This window comes from Oryzias latipes, chromosome 24, assembly GCF_002234675.1.
Source record: "Oryzias latipes chromosome 24, ASM223467v1".
Lineage (NCBI taxonomy): Eukaryota > Metazoa > Chordata > Actinopteri > Beloniformes > Adrianichthyidae > Oryzias > Oryzias latipes.
In genome coordinates, this window is record NC_019882.2 from 3,263,780 (window position 1) to 3,279,035 (window position 15,256).

Consider the following 15,256-nt stretch of genomic DNA (forward strand, 5'->3'; position numbering starts at 1 on the left):
TGTCAATGGGTGTGGGTGAAGAGCGCCCTCTGGCGTCGCTGAGGTGAAACTCACTTCCTCTCCAGTCTGACCTCACCGGTTCTTCCTGACGTGGCGAGCCGCTAAAGGTCCCGCGTCTTCCCCCGTGGGCCGCTTCTATTGGGCGCCGACTTGGTTTGACAACATTCCCCAAAGAATGTAAATACACAGGTGGCCAAAGAGTTTGGATGCAAATAAAGCAGAAGTGAAACCGAGTTTCCGGTTTCAAGGCGCCGCCAAAAAGTTCAGAGGCAATGTCGGTGCTGTAATAAAGATCGAAGGAGGTGAGAGGCATATATGATCAGATGACATCGCGTGCAACAGCTGTCACTCAAGTGCGTGTTGTGTGTTTTTCTTTTTTGTTGTTCTTTATTTGTGGGATCCTCGCGCGTATGTGGCTGGCTCCCGCACCTGTCCCGCCTGCGCAGACATGCCGCAGCTGAGTCCCGCCGCCGCGCTGCAGATCGCGCTGCTGCTCTCCGCCGTGCCCGCGCAGTACTACCTCTGCAGGTGGAGCGGCTCCACGGCGGCGAGGCGCTACCACGCGACCTCACGGTGAGACCTCCGCGCAGGCGGACTATCCTCCGCACACTCAAAATTACAACAAATAATATCAACAATATTCAAAGCATAGATTATACTTTTTTGTGGGAATTAAAAACTAAGGTACATTATTCTTATTTCTCTATGAGGCTAAAAATCCACCAGATAATCAAACACTAGATCCTTTTTCTAATCCTTTCAACACATTAATTTATCAGACTTGTTCACTTTTGTCATTTTTACAACATAAATAAGTTTATTTTCTTAATTTCCAACTCAAGCCAATGAAATCATGTATTTATGATGATGCATAGGTTGCTTCGCATATGGAAGGAATGGAGATCCTCCTACCTGAATGGAAGTGCATGGATGGACTGGACCAGTGAACAGATGTCCAGATTCAGGTGATACTTAAAACAAAACAAATTACCTGCCGCTTCCCCATGACCCCCTTTTTACCTGCCCTCACTGGCTGAGCGGCTGCTTCAGGCTAGGGGTGTGTACTGAAAAGAGTCTGGCAATATGATGGCAGTATTTTACACTTGTGATCATTTAAAAAAAAGAATTGTATCATTTTTACAATGAAATATTTTCGTTTATAAAAATAAAATATTCAAGTAGTTTTTTTTCCCTACCTCATACTCTTTAAAAAATATTGAAAAAAATGTTCCAGTACAATATCGCGATATGTATCATTTCACAATATGAATCATATCGCGATACATATCATATCCCAAAGTCCTGCTGAACTTTACAGCAATAGATTCAAGAGTCAGACGCTTTAAACTTAAAGAAATCCCGTCTGGAAAGCATTTCAAATCGATACAAACATCACCAAATGAAATATCTTGATATATATCACCGATACGCAACTATTTCAGGTCCTTCTCTGTGCGTCTGGCAGAACCTGCCAAATTCCTGAATATTGCGGCTTTTCTGTTGTTGTATATCTCCATAGCAACCATTGTATTTCTTGGTCGCCTGGGGGTGACGAACAGGCCTATGTCATTTTTAGAAGAATCGACAAAAATAACATTTCGGATGTCCTTGGCAACCCGGCTCTTCTTTTAACCACACCCACATTCCTAATACGCTCACATTATGTCCTATCGTTGCATTCAGCTTGAGCCAACGATTCATGCGTTATATCTTTATAATATTTGTGGGAGCAACAGGGGGAACGCCTCATTCTTTTTTTTTGGAAAACTCATTATGGCGGGCTCTTTCTGAGGTCAAAGGTCAACATACTTTGATTGTGGTTGTAGTCGTAACCTGGCGGCACGTTTGCCACCAAGCCGTTGGGTTTCTCTACGCCCAAAATTCATTTTCATCAGGAACCATGTAGTGTGTGCAGATTTTGGTTGTTTTTGAGTATTGCCCAAACGTGCAGAAAGGAAGCAGGATGGGCAAAAACAATCCGGTCCAGGGCGGCTGCGGGACGCGATGACTGCCGAATGACCTCTCCTGGTGTTTCCACAGGAGTCTGGTCGGCTTGGAGCAGGAAGATCAGGAGTCGGCAGCTTCACCGCCGATGGAGTCCATGCTTATTGACAACGATCAGGGATTCTTTGGAGGTTTGAAAACACTCAAAATCTCCAATAGAAATCCTAAAAGGTGCTTTATTTTACTGGTGGAGGCCAAATTCAGCATGTCGCAGGTGTTTTCCAGCTCCGACCTGCAGCACTCGCTCCTCCTTTAAATGACAGCCGAAGCAGAAAAAGTAGATTTTTATTGTGAAGATAAGCGGATGGAAAAAAGGGAAAGCGTGTTTGTCTCCACAGCCTCGAAGGCTGTGCGCAGCCCCCGCCCTCCGTACGTGTTCCTGCGCGTCGGGGAGGTGGTGATGGAGAGGAAAGGCCACATGGTGGGGGTGGTGGTGAGCTGGGACCCTGAACTCCGAGCTCCACCTGAGTGGACCGACAGAATGTTTTCCGACTCGCAGGTCGGCAAACCCAGAAAATGAAAGATATACATTTATCAAATTGAAAATATATTTAACAACATCTCTGTCTTGGTTTAAGATGAAAAACATTTAGTTCTTTTGTATAAACTAAAAGTTTGATCAGAAAATGTTTTTTAGCAACTCAGTTATAAAAACACCAGGTTCATGTTTGAAAATAAGAAATAATTTTGAAGAAAATTGTTTTAAAAAACTTTATTGAAAATGACATTTTCTGAAAACAGTAAAACAAAGAAACCAAATTCTACCTTTAAAAAATAAAGAAAAGGACAAAATAAGGATATTTTTATTTGGACATGAAGAAATAAAAAGCAGTCAGAAACACATGAAGTGTTATCACCTCAATCTGTTATTTTATTTTAGTTTAATGTTCAAAATCAACAACAAAGACAAAGGTTTATACAGTATGAAAGGTTTTCTGATCAAATAAAATCAATAAGTCAATGCTATAAATACAAAATGTCTGGAATGTAGAAAATATTGAAAGATATTTGGGAAATTGTTAAATATTTAAAGCAAAGGTGACATAAAATAACGACATTGAAATGAGCCACAATAAATGTTTTGACTTTTTAGCTTTATGTGTGTAAAAAGGATAAGAATGTCTAATGTAAGTTTTTTTTTATTATGTCAGCCAAGAATCTATATATATATACATTGAAAATGTAAATACTTCAACAATATTATACTTAAACACTTATTTTCAAACCAATTCTGGATATGTAGATTGATTTGTTGTTGTTTTTAAATAAAGTTTTTTCAAATGAACATTCCTTCTCCTGCAGGGCATGACAGTGGAAAAGACGCCTCATTATAAAGTTCTGTTCGGTGGACCCGGCCCTTCCTCACTCATGGTTGCATATTTACCCCAAACGCAGCTGGAGCGAGTCACCGGGATGAAGGTGAGCGCCCGAACACGCACAATGTGGCGGCTGGCTTTAGAAAGCCCGCCGATGCTCACTGCTGGTCGTTTCCAGCCCGACATCCCCACCCTGGAGAATTACTTCACCCACTACGACGGGACGCGGTTCGTCATGCAGCCCTGGCTCCGGGCGCTCTTCCCCGAAGACGAGAGCGAGGACTGAGTCTACAGCAACGTCAGCAGAGACTTTCCTCGCCGATGTTCTTCCACTTGGCCTCAAATCGTAACAGAAAAAAAAAAAAAAAAGAATTCTGCAGCTCTTCTAGGAATTATTGATTCAAGTTTTGCAGTTCAGGGAAAAAAATGGTTTTAATTTAGCCTTAAAAGGCAGTAATAATGGTGTTAAAGAGGGAAATATTGCACACAAAAAAAAATCAGTGTTTCAATATAAAATAAAGGACAAATTCATGGTTTGACTGGAATTTAAAGTTTGTTTTTTTTAAGTGTAGCTTATAAATGCCTGAAATCTCCTTTTTAAAAGGACGTCTTTAGAAAACTGTTGGTCTAAATGCCAACGCTGAACATTTGCACTACTGTGACGATGCAATAAAGCGTTTTACAAAGTTCAGTTTCACACTTTCTTCCTGCTTTTGTCCCTGAAGCTGAAGGAGGCGGACACCGTGGCGTGAGCCGTCACGGTCGGGATGTGGGGCAAACGAGGAAGAGGCGGCGGACCCTGTTCGCCGCCGCCGCTGCCTCCACCTTCCTCCTCCTCGTTCCTCCACTCCTTGGCCTCCTCCTCTTTCACCAGAAGGGGGGGTCCCAGACTCTGCCCTAACAGCTGACCCACTTCTCTGGCCTTCTGTTGAGCGTTTTCAACGGCCGACACGCACGCACGCCGCCTACAAACACAGAAGATGTGCGGTTGAGCTCCTCGGCGTGGAGCAGAAAAAAACCTCCTGCTCAGATCTGATCACCTCGTCCCGCTCAGGCTCTCGGGACTGTGGAAAAACTGAGGCGTTCCCACACAAACGCTCCGGTCCAGCTTCTCCAGGAGGATGCTGCGTATTTGCTCCATCTTCTCAAAATCAGAGAAAGTGGCTAAAATCTGAAAAAAAAGGATATCTATGTACTTTTTTTTACAGTGTATTCACACAAGTCGACACGTTTTTGTTGTTCCAAATACCTCTGCGTCCATGCGATACACGTCAGCATCTCGCTGGAGGAACCTCCTCACTGAGGTGTCTTCATCCCGAATGCCGTGCTGTCTGAACGCAAAGGAAAACATCACATCATGGAAGTAGCCACATTTACTTAATTAATGTAAACACGAAAGCAGCCAAATTATTTGATGGTACAAAGTTTCTGAAATAGTTTTTTTTCTATTTTTAAATCTAATTTTTAACAAGTCGTGGTAAATAAGATAAAAGTTCAAGCATTTAAAAAAGTGGAGAAACAATTAAATCCAAAGTTTAACAAAAAAATAACGAGAAACAACCAAAAATAGAAGTCACATTTTTGGGATTTAAGGTTAAACACAAGAATTCTGTACATAATTGAATAAAGATCCAAATGTGTTTTAGGAATCAATTTGTAAATTTTAATTTCACACATTGAAGTTATTGTCAAGTTTATCTTTCTTTAGTTATTACGATTAGAATTTAAAGTTAAAGTCTCTCCTACATGCTTTTAACTTCACATTCGCTTTTGTGTATAAATAATTGAATTGTCAGGTTTTTCCATTTTTTACAATCTTGATTAGATTTTTAACACAGTTTCTGTAATATGAATTTTAACCTGTTTTGACAACTAATTATTTTTATGTTATTTTTTCTTTTTGTGCCAAGTCAGAAAAAATAAATTAAATAAGCTTTTCTTAAAGAAAAAATAGTTGTGTTTTCAATTAAGACAAATAGGATTTTAACATATAAAAGATATTTCTGATATATCTTATACACATTATTTCATTTTAAACTATGCAACAATAATTCTTTCAAGTTTAAGGATTATTAAATATAATCTGCTGTGAATAAAAATGAATTTAAGACACTTTATTTACCCAAAATAGGTCTGTGTTTACATTTGATGGGGAAGTTACCAAAGTGACATGCTTTTGTTGCGCATGCGCACCCCGCCTGCATCTGTGGACAGTTGTTTTAGGAGAGTAATGGATGAAACAAACGCTCGCGCCGCTCACCTGAGAGCCTGTAAAATGTATTCGAGTCGCCGGGAGACGCTGTTGGCCACCTCGTTGACGGACTCCTTGCTGTTGCTCACATTGACCCGCACAGACGCTCTGTCCGCCGGGCAGGAAACCTCAGCGGTGCCGGTGACTCGCACCTCCCTCACGCGGTTATTGGGAGTTTCTTTGCCGCCAGACCTGAATTCCAGCTCCTTCTCTTGATCATTGCCGGAGAATTCCCAGCCGGCAGCCGCCGGTATCACGGCAACGACCCGGTTAGAGCTGCTCATCGCATAGGGTGGACCTAAATCATTTTCGCGCTGTTTAGAGGACACTGCGTGTCGCGTAATTTGTGACGTAACGCTCACTAGGCCACGCCTTTCTACTGGAACGCTAAGAACTCAGAATTTCCCATCTATCCAGAACCTGTCATCAAAAAATAGTACATTTTTCAGAGATAACGCGATTTGAAATTTGATTTAGAAGACTTTTTCACGATATTCTAAGTATGAACTAATCACTGACGCATAGGGTCAACTTTACATCTAAACATTCAACCACTACCAAGTAACTCCACCAAAAAATGAGAGTCTATTAACTGACCATTTGATTTGCTAATGTTTTCTCATGTTATGTAGATTTTTTTGTGCAATTTAATGATTGTCCTCTAGATAAGCTTAAAAAGTTCAGCTAATTGGAATCTTTTTTTTTTCAGCTAATTGGAATCAGGACATCCTGAATCAGTATTTATGACATCATGGAGGATCCAAAATGGCCGCCAAAACACAAGGTCAACATCCATCCATGTTGTATGCCTGCTTATTCCTGCAGTATCCCAGTTCACCGGTCCATCGCAGGGTGCCTCATCAGTGAGTAAACAAACAAACAAACAAAAAAGATGCCATGAGTAAAATTTAGTGTAGGTTTTGAGGATTATGCACTCCCTGAAATTCAACAGCCTGAAGTGAAATCATGTCAGCAGCCATTTTGATGCATTTCAGCCGTCTTCCAAGAGTGCAAATATAATTAAGAACAGCTATTAATCAATTATGCTTTAAATTAAGATTTGCATTTTATGTCAAATCAAGAGCAGAAGGAAAGTTTGAACAGTGCTGTTGTATCAGTAGCCATACATTTTTTATTTATTTATTTGATAACTTGACTTGGTTCTCTTGATGCATTTAAACATATCAACCAACTTTGACACCAGAAAAAAATCTTTTTTTAATTTTTTTTTTATAAAGACGATGACCGTACGATGACTATTTTTGTCAAGACTTGATTTTTTCTTAGAACTACCAGCTTTATGCTGTTTAATAACTATTTTTTTCTCTAAATCAAAGCATTTTGATCTAAAACGAGTTCGTTATTGAAACTGCGATTCCCATTATTGTTTCTGACCCTCTTTATTTTAGGAAACCTATGTGTGAAAGTTAAATCAGGATTCACTGGACTGATGTAAGAATGAAAACAGGTTCAAAATAATACATTCAATTGTTTAAAACATCACTATTAATACAATATTTGTATTCACCACTATATTCTGTATCAATTTGATGCAAATATGAATACAAGTCTACGCTTTTATTAAAAATTCCAAATCTTTGCTGTTCATAAAGACACTGGAAAGTTTTTATCTCCATTAGTAGTTTTGACAGCTTTTAGATTACAGTTGTAAATTATATATATATTTGTGTGTTTAATTAAAACATTTTATTGAATAGAAATGCCTGAATTTAATATCGAAATAGTTAAATGGCTGTTTATCTATGAACTGTTTTGTCTTTGCTGATTCACCTTTTTATTTTGTGTTTTAATGCTCGTTTATTCATGAAACTTTTATTCGTACTTAGAAATGTAACTTTTATGACCGTTTTTAATGCTGTGGTTGTCTTGTGTGGAACTGGGATTTGTCAGTACCTACGTTTGTCCAGCAGATGGCAGCAAAGGAAAACCATGCGTCTTTAGAATGGCAAAGTGGAGTTTAGGGTATCAAAAGTTTACATTTAAATATGAAAAATCTTTCTGATATAATAATACATAATAAAATGTATTTTGATATTAAATTATAACCAGATATTTAAAAGTATAGCCTACAGCTATTTAACAACAGTAACAACAATAAAAAAAGATCCAATGAATGGTGGAATCATAATGTTTTAACAAAATTATACTGCTTGGCTAAGCAGAAGATATTTTGTGTCAGTGTGAAACCCACAAATCTGCCATTGTGGTTCTGCTTTTTTCTTTTTTTCTTTTAGCATATTTGATCCAATTCTGGTTTCTTTATTCAAAAAAAAAAAAAAAAAGTTTGTTTTGTTTCCCCGGAGCATTAAACCATCAGATGACCATTATAATCGCAACCTAAAAATACAAGCCTGTATTTGTTGTCACTGTCTCTGGTTTCGCTGTGAAAACCCCATATTTGATGCAACTCTGCGGCCGGAGGAGCCGATGTGCAGCTTTAGTGTGTTTTTATAACGGGGGGAAAAAGCAGGAAGAGCTGCAAACCCTCATGCTGAAAATAAGTTATGGATCTTCAGAGTCTAATAATACATGTTCATATTCATTTTTGGCTTTTTGCTATTGCCTATTTGAACAATAAAAAATGCAAAAAAAGTGCTTTTTTTGCATTTTTAGAAGACAATTTTTCTCCCTTTGAGCTGATTTAAAAGATGAAATATCTTAAGCTCCACAGATGGATGTAATGAAGTCAGCTGTGCTGGAGTCTCTCCACGTCTCTGCAGAGACCCCAATCAAGGCCTGTGCACTTTTATTGCACTTTTATTTTTCATATTGTCCAAGAAATCTCCAGACTCCGTCCAATAGTAGCAGCTATAAATCCAGTATTTTGACTGCTTTTCGTCCACTCTGAGGAATTAAAAATGAAAGAAGCTGGACTTTTTTTTAATGAAACTTGCAGCTTTAACTCTTTTCTTTTTTTGTGCTCCAAATTGCAAAAGACTCTTAAAGTGAGCATCTGTCATCCTGGGATGTGTTTTGTCAAATTGCAAGTGTAATTGGATTGTGGGGCTCGACTGGGAGATGAGTGGAATCAGGTCTGCCGCTGAGCTCTCTGCATGTCAGCGTATTATCAGAGGAATTTACTGGAGCTGTCACTCAGCTCCACAGAGTCCCCTTTCTGTAAACAGCTCGTAGTCAAATAAACAGAGCCTCTCAGCCGTCTCTCTTCTTCCCATCGCTGAACTCCGGCTCAGTGGAGCTCTGCCGTGCAGCTGCAGGTTGCTGCTCTGCTGAGTTGAATTTCTGCACCACCCGAGGCCCCAAAAACTCCCTCCCATCAGGTCGCGCCGAGGTTGATCCGTTCCTGGAGAATCAGTGAAGGTGGTCATTGTTCAGGACGGAATCCTTTTTGATGGTTTGAAACCGAACGGTGAGGATTTAGTTTGTTAAAAAGTTTTAATCTGACAGCGGCTTTATTTTATTTGTTTTATTAGTTTAGTGGACAGGGACATTAAAGCTCATGAAAGCTGCCAATGAACCAGAGGTTTGCCCAAAGGCTATTTTTCATCTGTTGCTCCTGGACAGGCCGCAAAATTGTCTCCCTAGAAATAAAGCAATTTGTGTTTTTTTTTTTGCCAATGTAACATTTTTAAAAATTCTAGTATATGAAAACTTCTTGTGATAAAGTCACTTGGAGGAGGAAGAAGAAGATTAAGGGTCCAGATGCCAAAACCCAACTTCAAGAAAACACCACCTGCATGAATGAGAAACGTCACGATAATATCATATAGTTATTATTTTGTTTTATTTGTCTTTCTGCCCATTTTTACATTTTTGTTTCCCAGATTTGACCAAGAAAACATTGTTCACATTTAGCAAAAAACGCATGAAAATAATATTTATCATAATATAAATGAAAACAGCGACTTTTCTTTTGATTTTATCTCCATAGCAACCATTTCTTTTTTTGTTCCCCAGTGGGTGACGAACAGATCTAAGTCATTTTTAGAAGAATCTGCAAAAGTAAATTTTTGGATTTCTTTAGCAACGGAGGTTTTCTGTTAACCACGCCCATATCCCTAATATTTTTATATGCTATGTCAGATTAATTCATTAATGGTTCACGTGTTGCAATTTAACAATATTCCGGTAAAAAAAATGTGCAAGTCTGTCATGCTAACGGCGTTAAAAATCAATAATTGTTGCCAAATTAGCTTCGTGACAGATTGAAACCCCTAAAAACAGTGTGAATTTCTAGAAGGTACTAAAAGTGGTTTATTTATTTTTTTTAAATTCATTATTGTGGCCTTTTTCAAGGTCAAATGTCAAAAAACTTGGTGGATTTCGTGAAGATCGCTTGAACTAGTTTTCTGTTTTGGAAAAAAAAACCGCAAGTCCATCAAGATATAATAATTTCCAAACTTCCCATTTTTTTAGCCTCATAAAAGATGTTGGTGCCATTCATTTCATCTCATGGTTTTGCGCGCTGTGATGTCATCGGGTTGTCACCAGGGGGGGGTTTGAGTGTGTTGCGAGGACAAAACTTTCCCTCATAGGCGCTTTAAAGAAGAAGAATTGCTAAACCAATCTGGTGCTGGACTGATGCGGCACATAAACAGGTTCCAGAATGACAAAACCCCCTTTTCTCCTGGTTTTCCATAAAGCCGAGGTTTAGTCTGGTTGCGTGAACCTGTGCACAAACACTCGAAGACGTTTTGAACCTGCTCCTCATAAAAGCTCCACATATGTTCATAACAAAGCATTTTTCAGTAGAAACACTTGCTCTGGTAAACACCCACACACAAAGACCTGCAGGTTTCAATTACAGAGCGCAGGTGTGGATTCGGCCTCATTAGGGTCTCCTTCAACCCCTTTTTATTTTTGGCTTTTCCCAGATCTTGTTGGGAAGCCAAATGTGCGTTGAACGTCTCATGTTTGTAAAGTTTAACTCCAAACGTGGAGTTTTTTTCTCTGCACTGTTGACATTTCTGCCCTTTTCCAGATCTTTTTATTTTTTATTTATTTCTTTTTTTTTTACCCTTTTTAAGGCCTAGTTGGGTTTCAGGGCTCCATTAAAAGTTCAAAAGCGGTGTTTACTACTGTAACTGGAGCTAGTCTGTGCTGAGGCTTTTCACTAATGAGTCCACCGCATAGGACAAAACTCACCCCCACCCCCAGGCAGCTCCATTCCTCATCAAAGGCCTGACTTTAGAGCGCTAAATGATTGCTTAACAAGTGTAAATTATTTTGCCATGAGTTTAAAAGTTGTGAGATTTATTATTTTATTTTTTAAATGAACTTCCTGCAGCTGCTTTTCCTTTTTTTTTTTGTTTGTGTGTGCGCAGTGTGAGCTGAAATTTGTGTCTTCTCGTTGGTCAGGTGCATTTCACATTACACTGGAAAAATCTCCTTCTAATAACAAATTATGATCACGTACAAGATGTTTCCCCTTGTTATAAGTGAAAAATCTGAAAAAGAAACAAATAGACTTTGTCTTTGTTAGACTTTTTGAATAAATTAAAACTAAATGAAATGTCAAAATTGGCTATAAATACTCGTATTTACGAATACCGGAAATATTGTGTCTCAAAATAAACATTTATTGATAAAAATAAATATATTTAAGGATTTATTTTCCAAATATACCCTATTTTAACCAACAGTCCTCCATCCTGTATTTCTAAATCCAAAAATTTGACTGGAATGACACATTTTAAGATAAATTTGTCTTAAAAATAAACCCCCCTTAGCAGGAAGTAGTTCATTGAGCTACAAGTATGCTAGTCTTTACTAAAAGTGAGGCAGTATACTTGCAGTTTACTTTTTATACTACTTATATGCTTGTACTTTTTACTATATTCTTCTTATTTAGCCCCCAAAAAATATTCAGCTTGTGCACTACACTACACATACATGGTCTATATGTTTACACGCTCCCTATAGGCGCATAGAGATCCTTTAAGCCTGATCATCTGTGATCTGTTTTCTGTTGCAGAGCAACCCCGCCCCCACTTCCCCTCCGCTCTGTTAACGCGCTCTCCTGCCCGCAGGGACCAACTGTATTTTCTACGCCACGAATGCGATCTTTTTTCAAGCATCATTGCTTTTCCGTCTGCTCCTGATTCACAGCGATTTGAATAAAGAAATACCCAGAATGCAATACGTTTTCTTCACATTTGTCTTTAAAGTTACTCAAATGACCAAACGATTCCCCAACGGTTGCTTTCCTGAATCCTTTCTATAACAAATTAGAATTTAATAATGTTTGTTGAGCCTTCGGGGGTTTGTGGTTTTGACCTTCCTGTCAGCCGAGTCCTCGAATGTCGGACATTCCAGAATAAACACCAAAACAATCCAAACATGCGAGCCCCCGGCTGAAACTGGCGGTTCTGACCCGTTCCTGAAATGCCAAATGGCTGGATGTTTAACGTTAGAAGGACAATTATTAAAGCACTCGATGATTTTAGCCCACGCCATGTTTTTTTTTACTTCAAGTTCAAATAATTTAAGGAACTTTTTTGTTGAAATTAATCACTTTGAAATATTATTCTTTATTAAATATGTTGATCAATGTTTACCTGCTTTAGCTTGGAGAGCCCGCAGCTGTGACCTCTGACCTTTCTGCTAAACTCTAAACTTTCAGACACTCCCTCGTCTTTTCTTGGTCGGAAATGTTGAAAATGGGATAAAAATAAAACGGGAGGAGCCATTTCTGAGGTCATCCGAGCTGCCGCCTCCATTCTTGGGAACTTTCTGAGCCGATTTCTTTTATTCTCCCATGATGGTGGAGAGGGAGAAACTCGGGGGCGGGGGGCTTCTTCCTGCGGTTCCTCCTGAAGCTCTGGCTGGAGCGGTGGGAGTCTTGCCCACTGGCACTGGGGAGTAAACACGGCAGCCCGCCTTCCTCTCGCACCTTTGGGGCAGGAAACCCCACACGTGCGCACCTGCACACCGCCGCTGCTGAAATCTCCTCTTGTTAAGCATGTGTGTGTGGGGGGGGGGGGGGGGATAAACACAAATACGCACTCATGGAAAAATTGAGGGCCAAAGGTGAAGGTAGACCGTTTCCTGTCCAGACAGACAAGGTCTCGTCTCAGTCCCCCCCCCCCCCCCCCCCCCCCCCCCCCCCCCGCTCTTTGAGCTTCAGGCTCTGCAGGAGAATGAAGCTTTGAACGTGAATGATGATGTGTTTGTGGTCGGAGGGGAGTCGTAGTCGCCTTGCCTCACCTCGGCGATTATTAAACTTCCTTTTTATTTTATTTATTTTAAGGAAAAACCAAATGGAGATTCAGAGTAGTTTTTTTGGACCTCACTAAACCTCTAATCCGAAAAGGATTTGGCGAAAGGTTCTCATTAGTCCCCGCTAAAAACACCAAAATCAGTCTTTCAAAGGGATTTTCAGGTCACTGAGAGAGTTCTAGAAACGGGGTTTCATGCTTTTTTTCACAATTCCAGGTCGTTGTAATTCTTCCTCTGATCTGTTTCTGTGAGCATCCCTTGCAAATGAGCAGAGAACGCCTTTGGCGTGTGCTGAAATGTCCAGACTATATGAGACTACCGCGTCCGCATGTGGGTGAGCCTCTGTGGTGCAGGCCTGCTCTGGTAATAGCCATGCGCTCTGCCGGCCTGAGATTAATGTGAAGACTTATTGATGTAATGATGGAGCCATGAAAGAGCACTCTGCTGCGCGGGTTTGGGCCAACGCACCACCCTAATGGACTGCATATTTGCTTGCGTGTGCCTCCAGAGTTATTTGTAAAAAAAAAAGGAAATTCAATCTTTTTTATCCAGATATTGTATTGAAAATACTTGACTGGAGGTGCTTGCTTTTAGGTCTGCCCTTAGTCTTCCTGTTACTCATACTAGCCTGTTTGAGTCGTGGCTTAAGCTAGGTACACACCGGTCATGTGACGGGCGTTCAAGAACACGGTAAACGGGTACACTTGCACACGCGTTTTTGCATATGGTGCTCACGCTGCACAGTCGCTCCCTGATTCCAGCAGATGTACCTACAGTTGGAAGAGGCTTGGTGCGAAATGCCGAAGCGCATAAACCGCAGTCATTAGTTTCCGTGTTTTGAAAATGACTTTACGCAAACGTCACTACCAGATCTGAGGCCCTGACTGGTTAAAGTTCAACCGGTTTAACTTTTAATGCATGTTGAGTCCAACAAAAAAGCTTGTACAGTGATGTGTGAGTTTTGAACGTGGAAGCCTGTAACGGCCATAAACGCGCGTTTACTTAGACTTTTCATAGGAAGTGGTCGCATGAGCGGCCATTTCTGAGTGAATTCAAGATTCAAGATTGGTTTATTGTCATTTCACACATACTGTATATTTGCAGAGGTGAGATGTTGTTTCTCACTAGTCTGACAGTGCAAAGACGCAATAAAATAAGATAAAATATCAATAATCAATCTTTATCTTTCCCAGCTCTATTCCGATATATAAAAAACTTAGTGCTGTATAATTCCGACTGGACACAAACCGCAATGACATGATTCTCCTTCATGATCCATTTTCAAGCGGTTGGTACTTCTGTGTTTTGAAAAGGACGCTACGAATTCGTAACTGTCCAAATTGGTCAAAGTTTGGTCGAACTTTGATTGGTCACAGTTGAATTTTTGACGCGTGCACAATGGCCTTGACCCTTGTCCGAAAATAGGATTTAAAATGTAGTGTAGCGACCTGTGACCAAAAGCGTTTTGAACTGAAACGCGCATAGACACGTTTTCACAGACTTTTCATTAGAAGTGGGGGCTGAAATGCTCGTTTTTTCGAGCCGGGCTTGAACGTGGCTTTACAGGCTTTTCTGCAGCAGCTTCCTCTTGCTGCCTTCAGTTGAAGGGGCAGAGCAGCTCACGGTGGGGCATCGAGGCTGGAGGCTGAGTAAACATGACCAAAATGAAAGTGGTACCTACACAGATGCCCTGCGGAGAGCATGAATGTAACAGTATCTCTGCAAATTCCCCGCTTGGTGCTGACAGCACCCCTCCCTTCATCTGCCGCCTGAACCCCTGTTTTTTTGGGGGGATATTAGTGTGCCAGCGGGCCGGGCCCTCTCAGTGTGGGTCTGATGCTGGGGTGATTGACAGCTGAGCAGTCACTGGGGTGATTGAGAGCAGTTGTGGGAAAAAGGGGACCTTACAGCCCGATGCGTCCAGCCCTGAGGGGGACGAGGAGACAAAGACGGACAAAAGGGCGAAAAGACAGTCTAAACAGATTAAAACGATACACAGAGGCGGCATGAGACGAGCCCGGAGCTGGCGTGATGAAATGGCACAAAACGGCTGAATAAAAACAGGCTCTTTTTTGTTATCGTCCTGACCGTTCCCTAATTTCATGGGTGGGAAACCCTAGGGACCACAGGGGGTTTATGGGAAACGGCTCATGCTCGCGCAGTGATGTCATGTGTCAGAGACAGACCAAGCTCTCCCTGCCCGATACAGCGGAGGGAGGAAAAGTAGGAGTTCTAAGGAGTTCTTAATGAGTTCTCTTCCAGGCTCCTTCTAATCCCCCAGAGCCCTCTTGTTGCTCCAAAAATGGAAAAATCAGAAACACAATAATTAGGCTTGAGTTTTGTAGCTGAACTAGTCATTAAAATACCCAATAAACTGAAAATCCCCACCAATAATACTACAAAGTTTGATTTTCTTTTTGTTTTCTATGACCGCCACACAACCTCCTGTTTGCCACGGGGCAGCCAGTGTTGAAACAAGCCAGGTATG

The 15,256-nt window shown here is 40.6% G+C and overlaps 2 protein-coding genes across 2 annotated transcripts; one reads left to right on the forward strand and one right to left on the reverse strand.

The window, feature by feature from the left end:
• Positions 1 to 73: 73 nt before the first annotated feature.
• On the forward strand, positions 74 to 3,861 carry LOC101163452. The gene is made up of 7 exons (XM_004083346.4): positions 74 to 302; positions 447 to 573; positions 876 to 965; positions 2,041 to 2,135; positions 2,343 to 2,503; positions 3,307 to 3,423; positions 3,499 to 3,861. Exons 2-7 carry the CDS (start codon positions 449 to 451, stop codon positions 3,604 to 3,606), a joined length of 696 nt encoding a protein of 231 aa, XP_004083394.1. The 5' UTR covers positions 74 to 302; positions 447 to 448; the 3' UTR covers positions 3,607 to 3,861.
• On the reverse strand, positions 3,734 to 5,940 carry irak1bp1 (interleukin 1 receptor associated kinase 1 binding protein 1). The gene is made up of 4 exons (XM_004083394.4): positions 5,581 to 5,940; positions 4,570 to 4,651; positions 4,361 to 4,491; positions 3,734 to 4,285 (listed from the first exon to the last, which is right to left on the reverse strand). Exons 1-4 carry the CDS (start codon positions 5,853 to 5,855, stop codon positions 4,015 to 4,017), a joined length of 759 nt encoding a protein of 252 aa, XP_004083442.1. The 5' UTR covers positions 5,856 to 5,940; the 3' UTR covers positions 3,734 to 4,014.
• Between the last annotated feature and the right edge of the window lie 9,316 nt (positions 5,941 to 15,256).

What these genes read in the sequence shown, in the direction of transcription:
- LOC101163452 (XM_004083346.4), top strand. Translation starts at nt 449, where the DNA reads ATGCCGCAGCTGAGTCCCGCCGCCGCGCTGCAGATCGCGCTGCTGCTC. An exon ending in CGATCAGGGATTCTTTGGAG is followed by an intron (nt 2,136 to 2,342) that starts GTTTGAAAACAC and finishes TTGTCTCCACAG; the next exon opens with CCTCGAAGGCTGTGCGCAGC. An exon ending in GAATGTTTTCCGACTCGCAG is followed by an intron (nt 2,504 to 3,306) that starts GTCGGCAAACCC and finishes CTTCTCCTGCAG; the next exon opens with GGCATGACAGTGGAAAAGAC.
- irak1bp1 (XM_004083394.4), bottom strand. Translation starts at nt 5,855, where the DNA reads ATGAGCAGCTCTAACCGGGTCGTTGCCGTGATACCGGCGGCTGCCGGC. An exon ending in TACATTTTACAGGCTCTCAG is followed by an intron (nt 4,652 to 5,580) that starts GTGAGCGGCGCG and finishes CTTTGCGTTCAG; the next exon opens with ACAGCACGGCATTCGGGATG. An exon ending in GAGAGCCTGAGCGGGACGAG is followed by an intron (nt 4,286 to 4,360) that starts GTGATCAGATCT and finishes CTGTGTTTGTAG; the next exon opens with GCGGCGTGCGTGCGTGTCGG.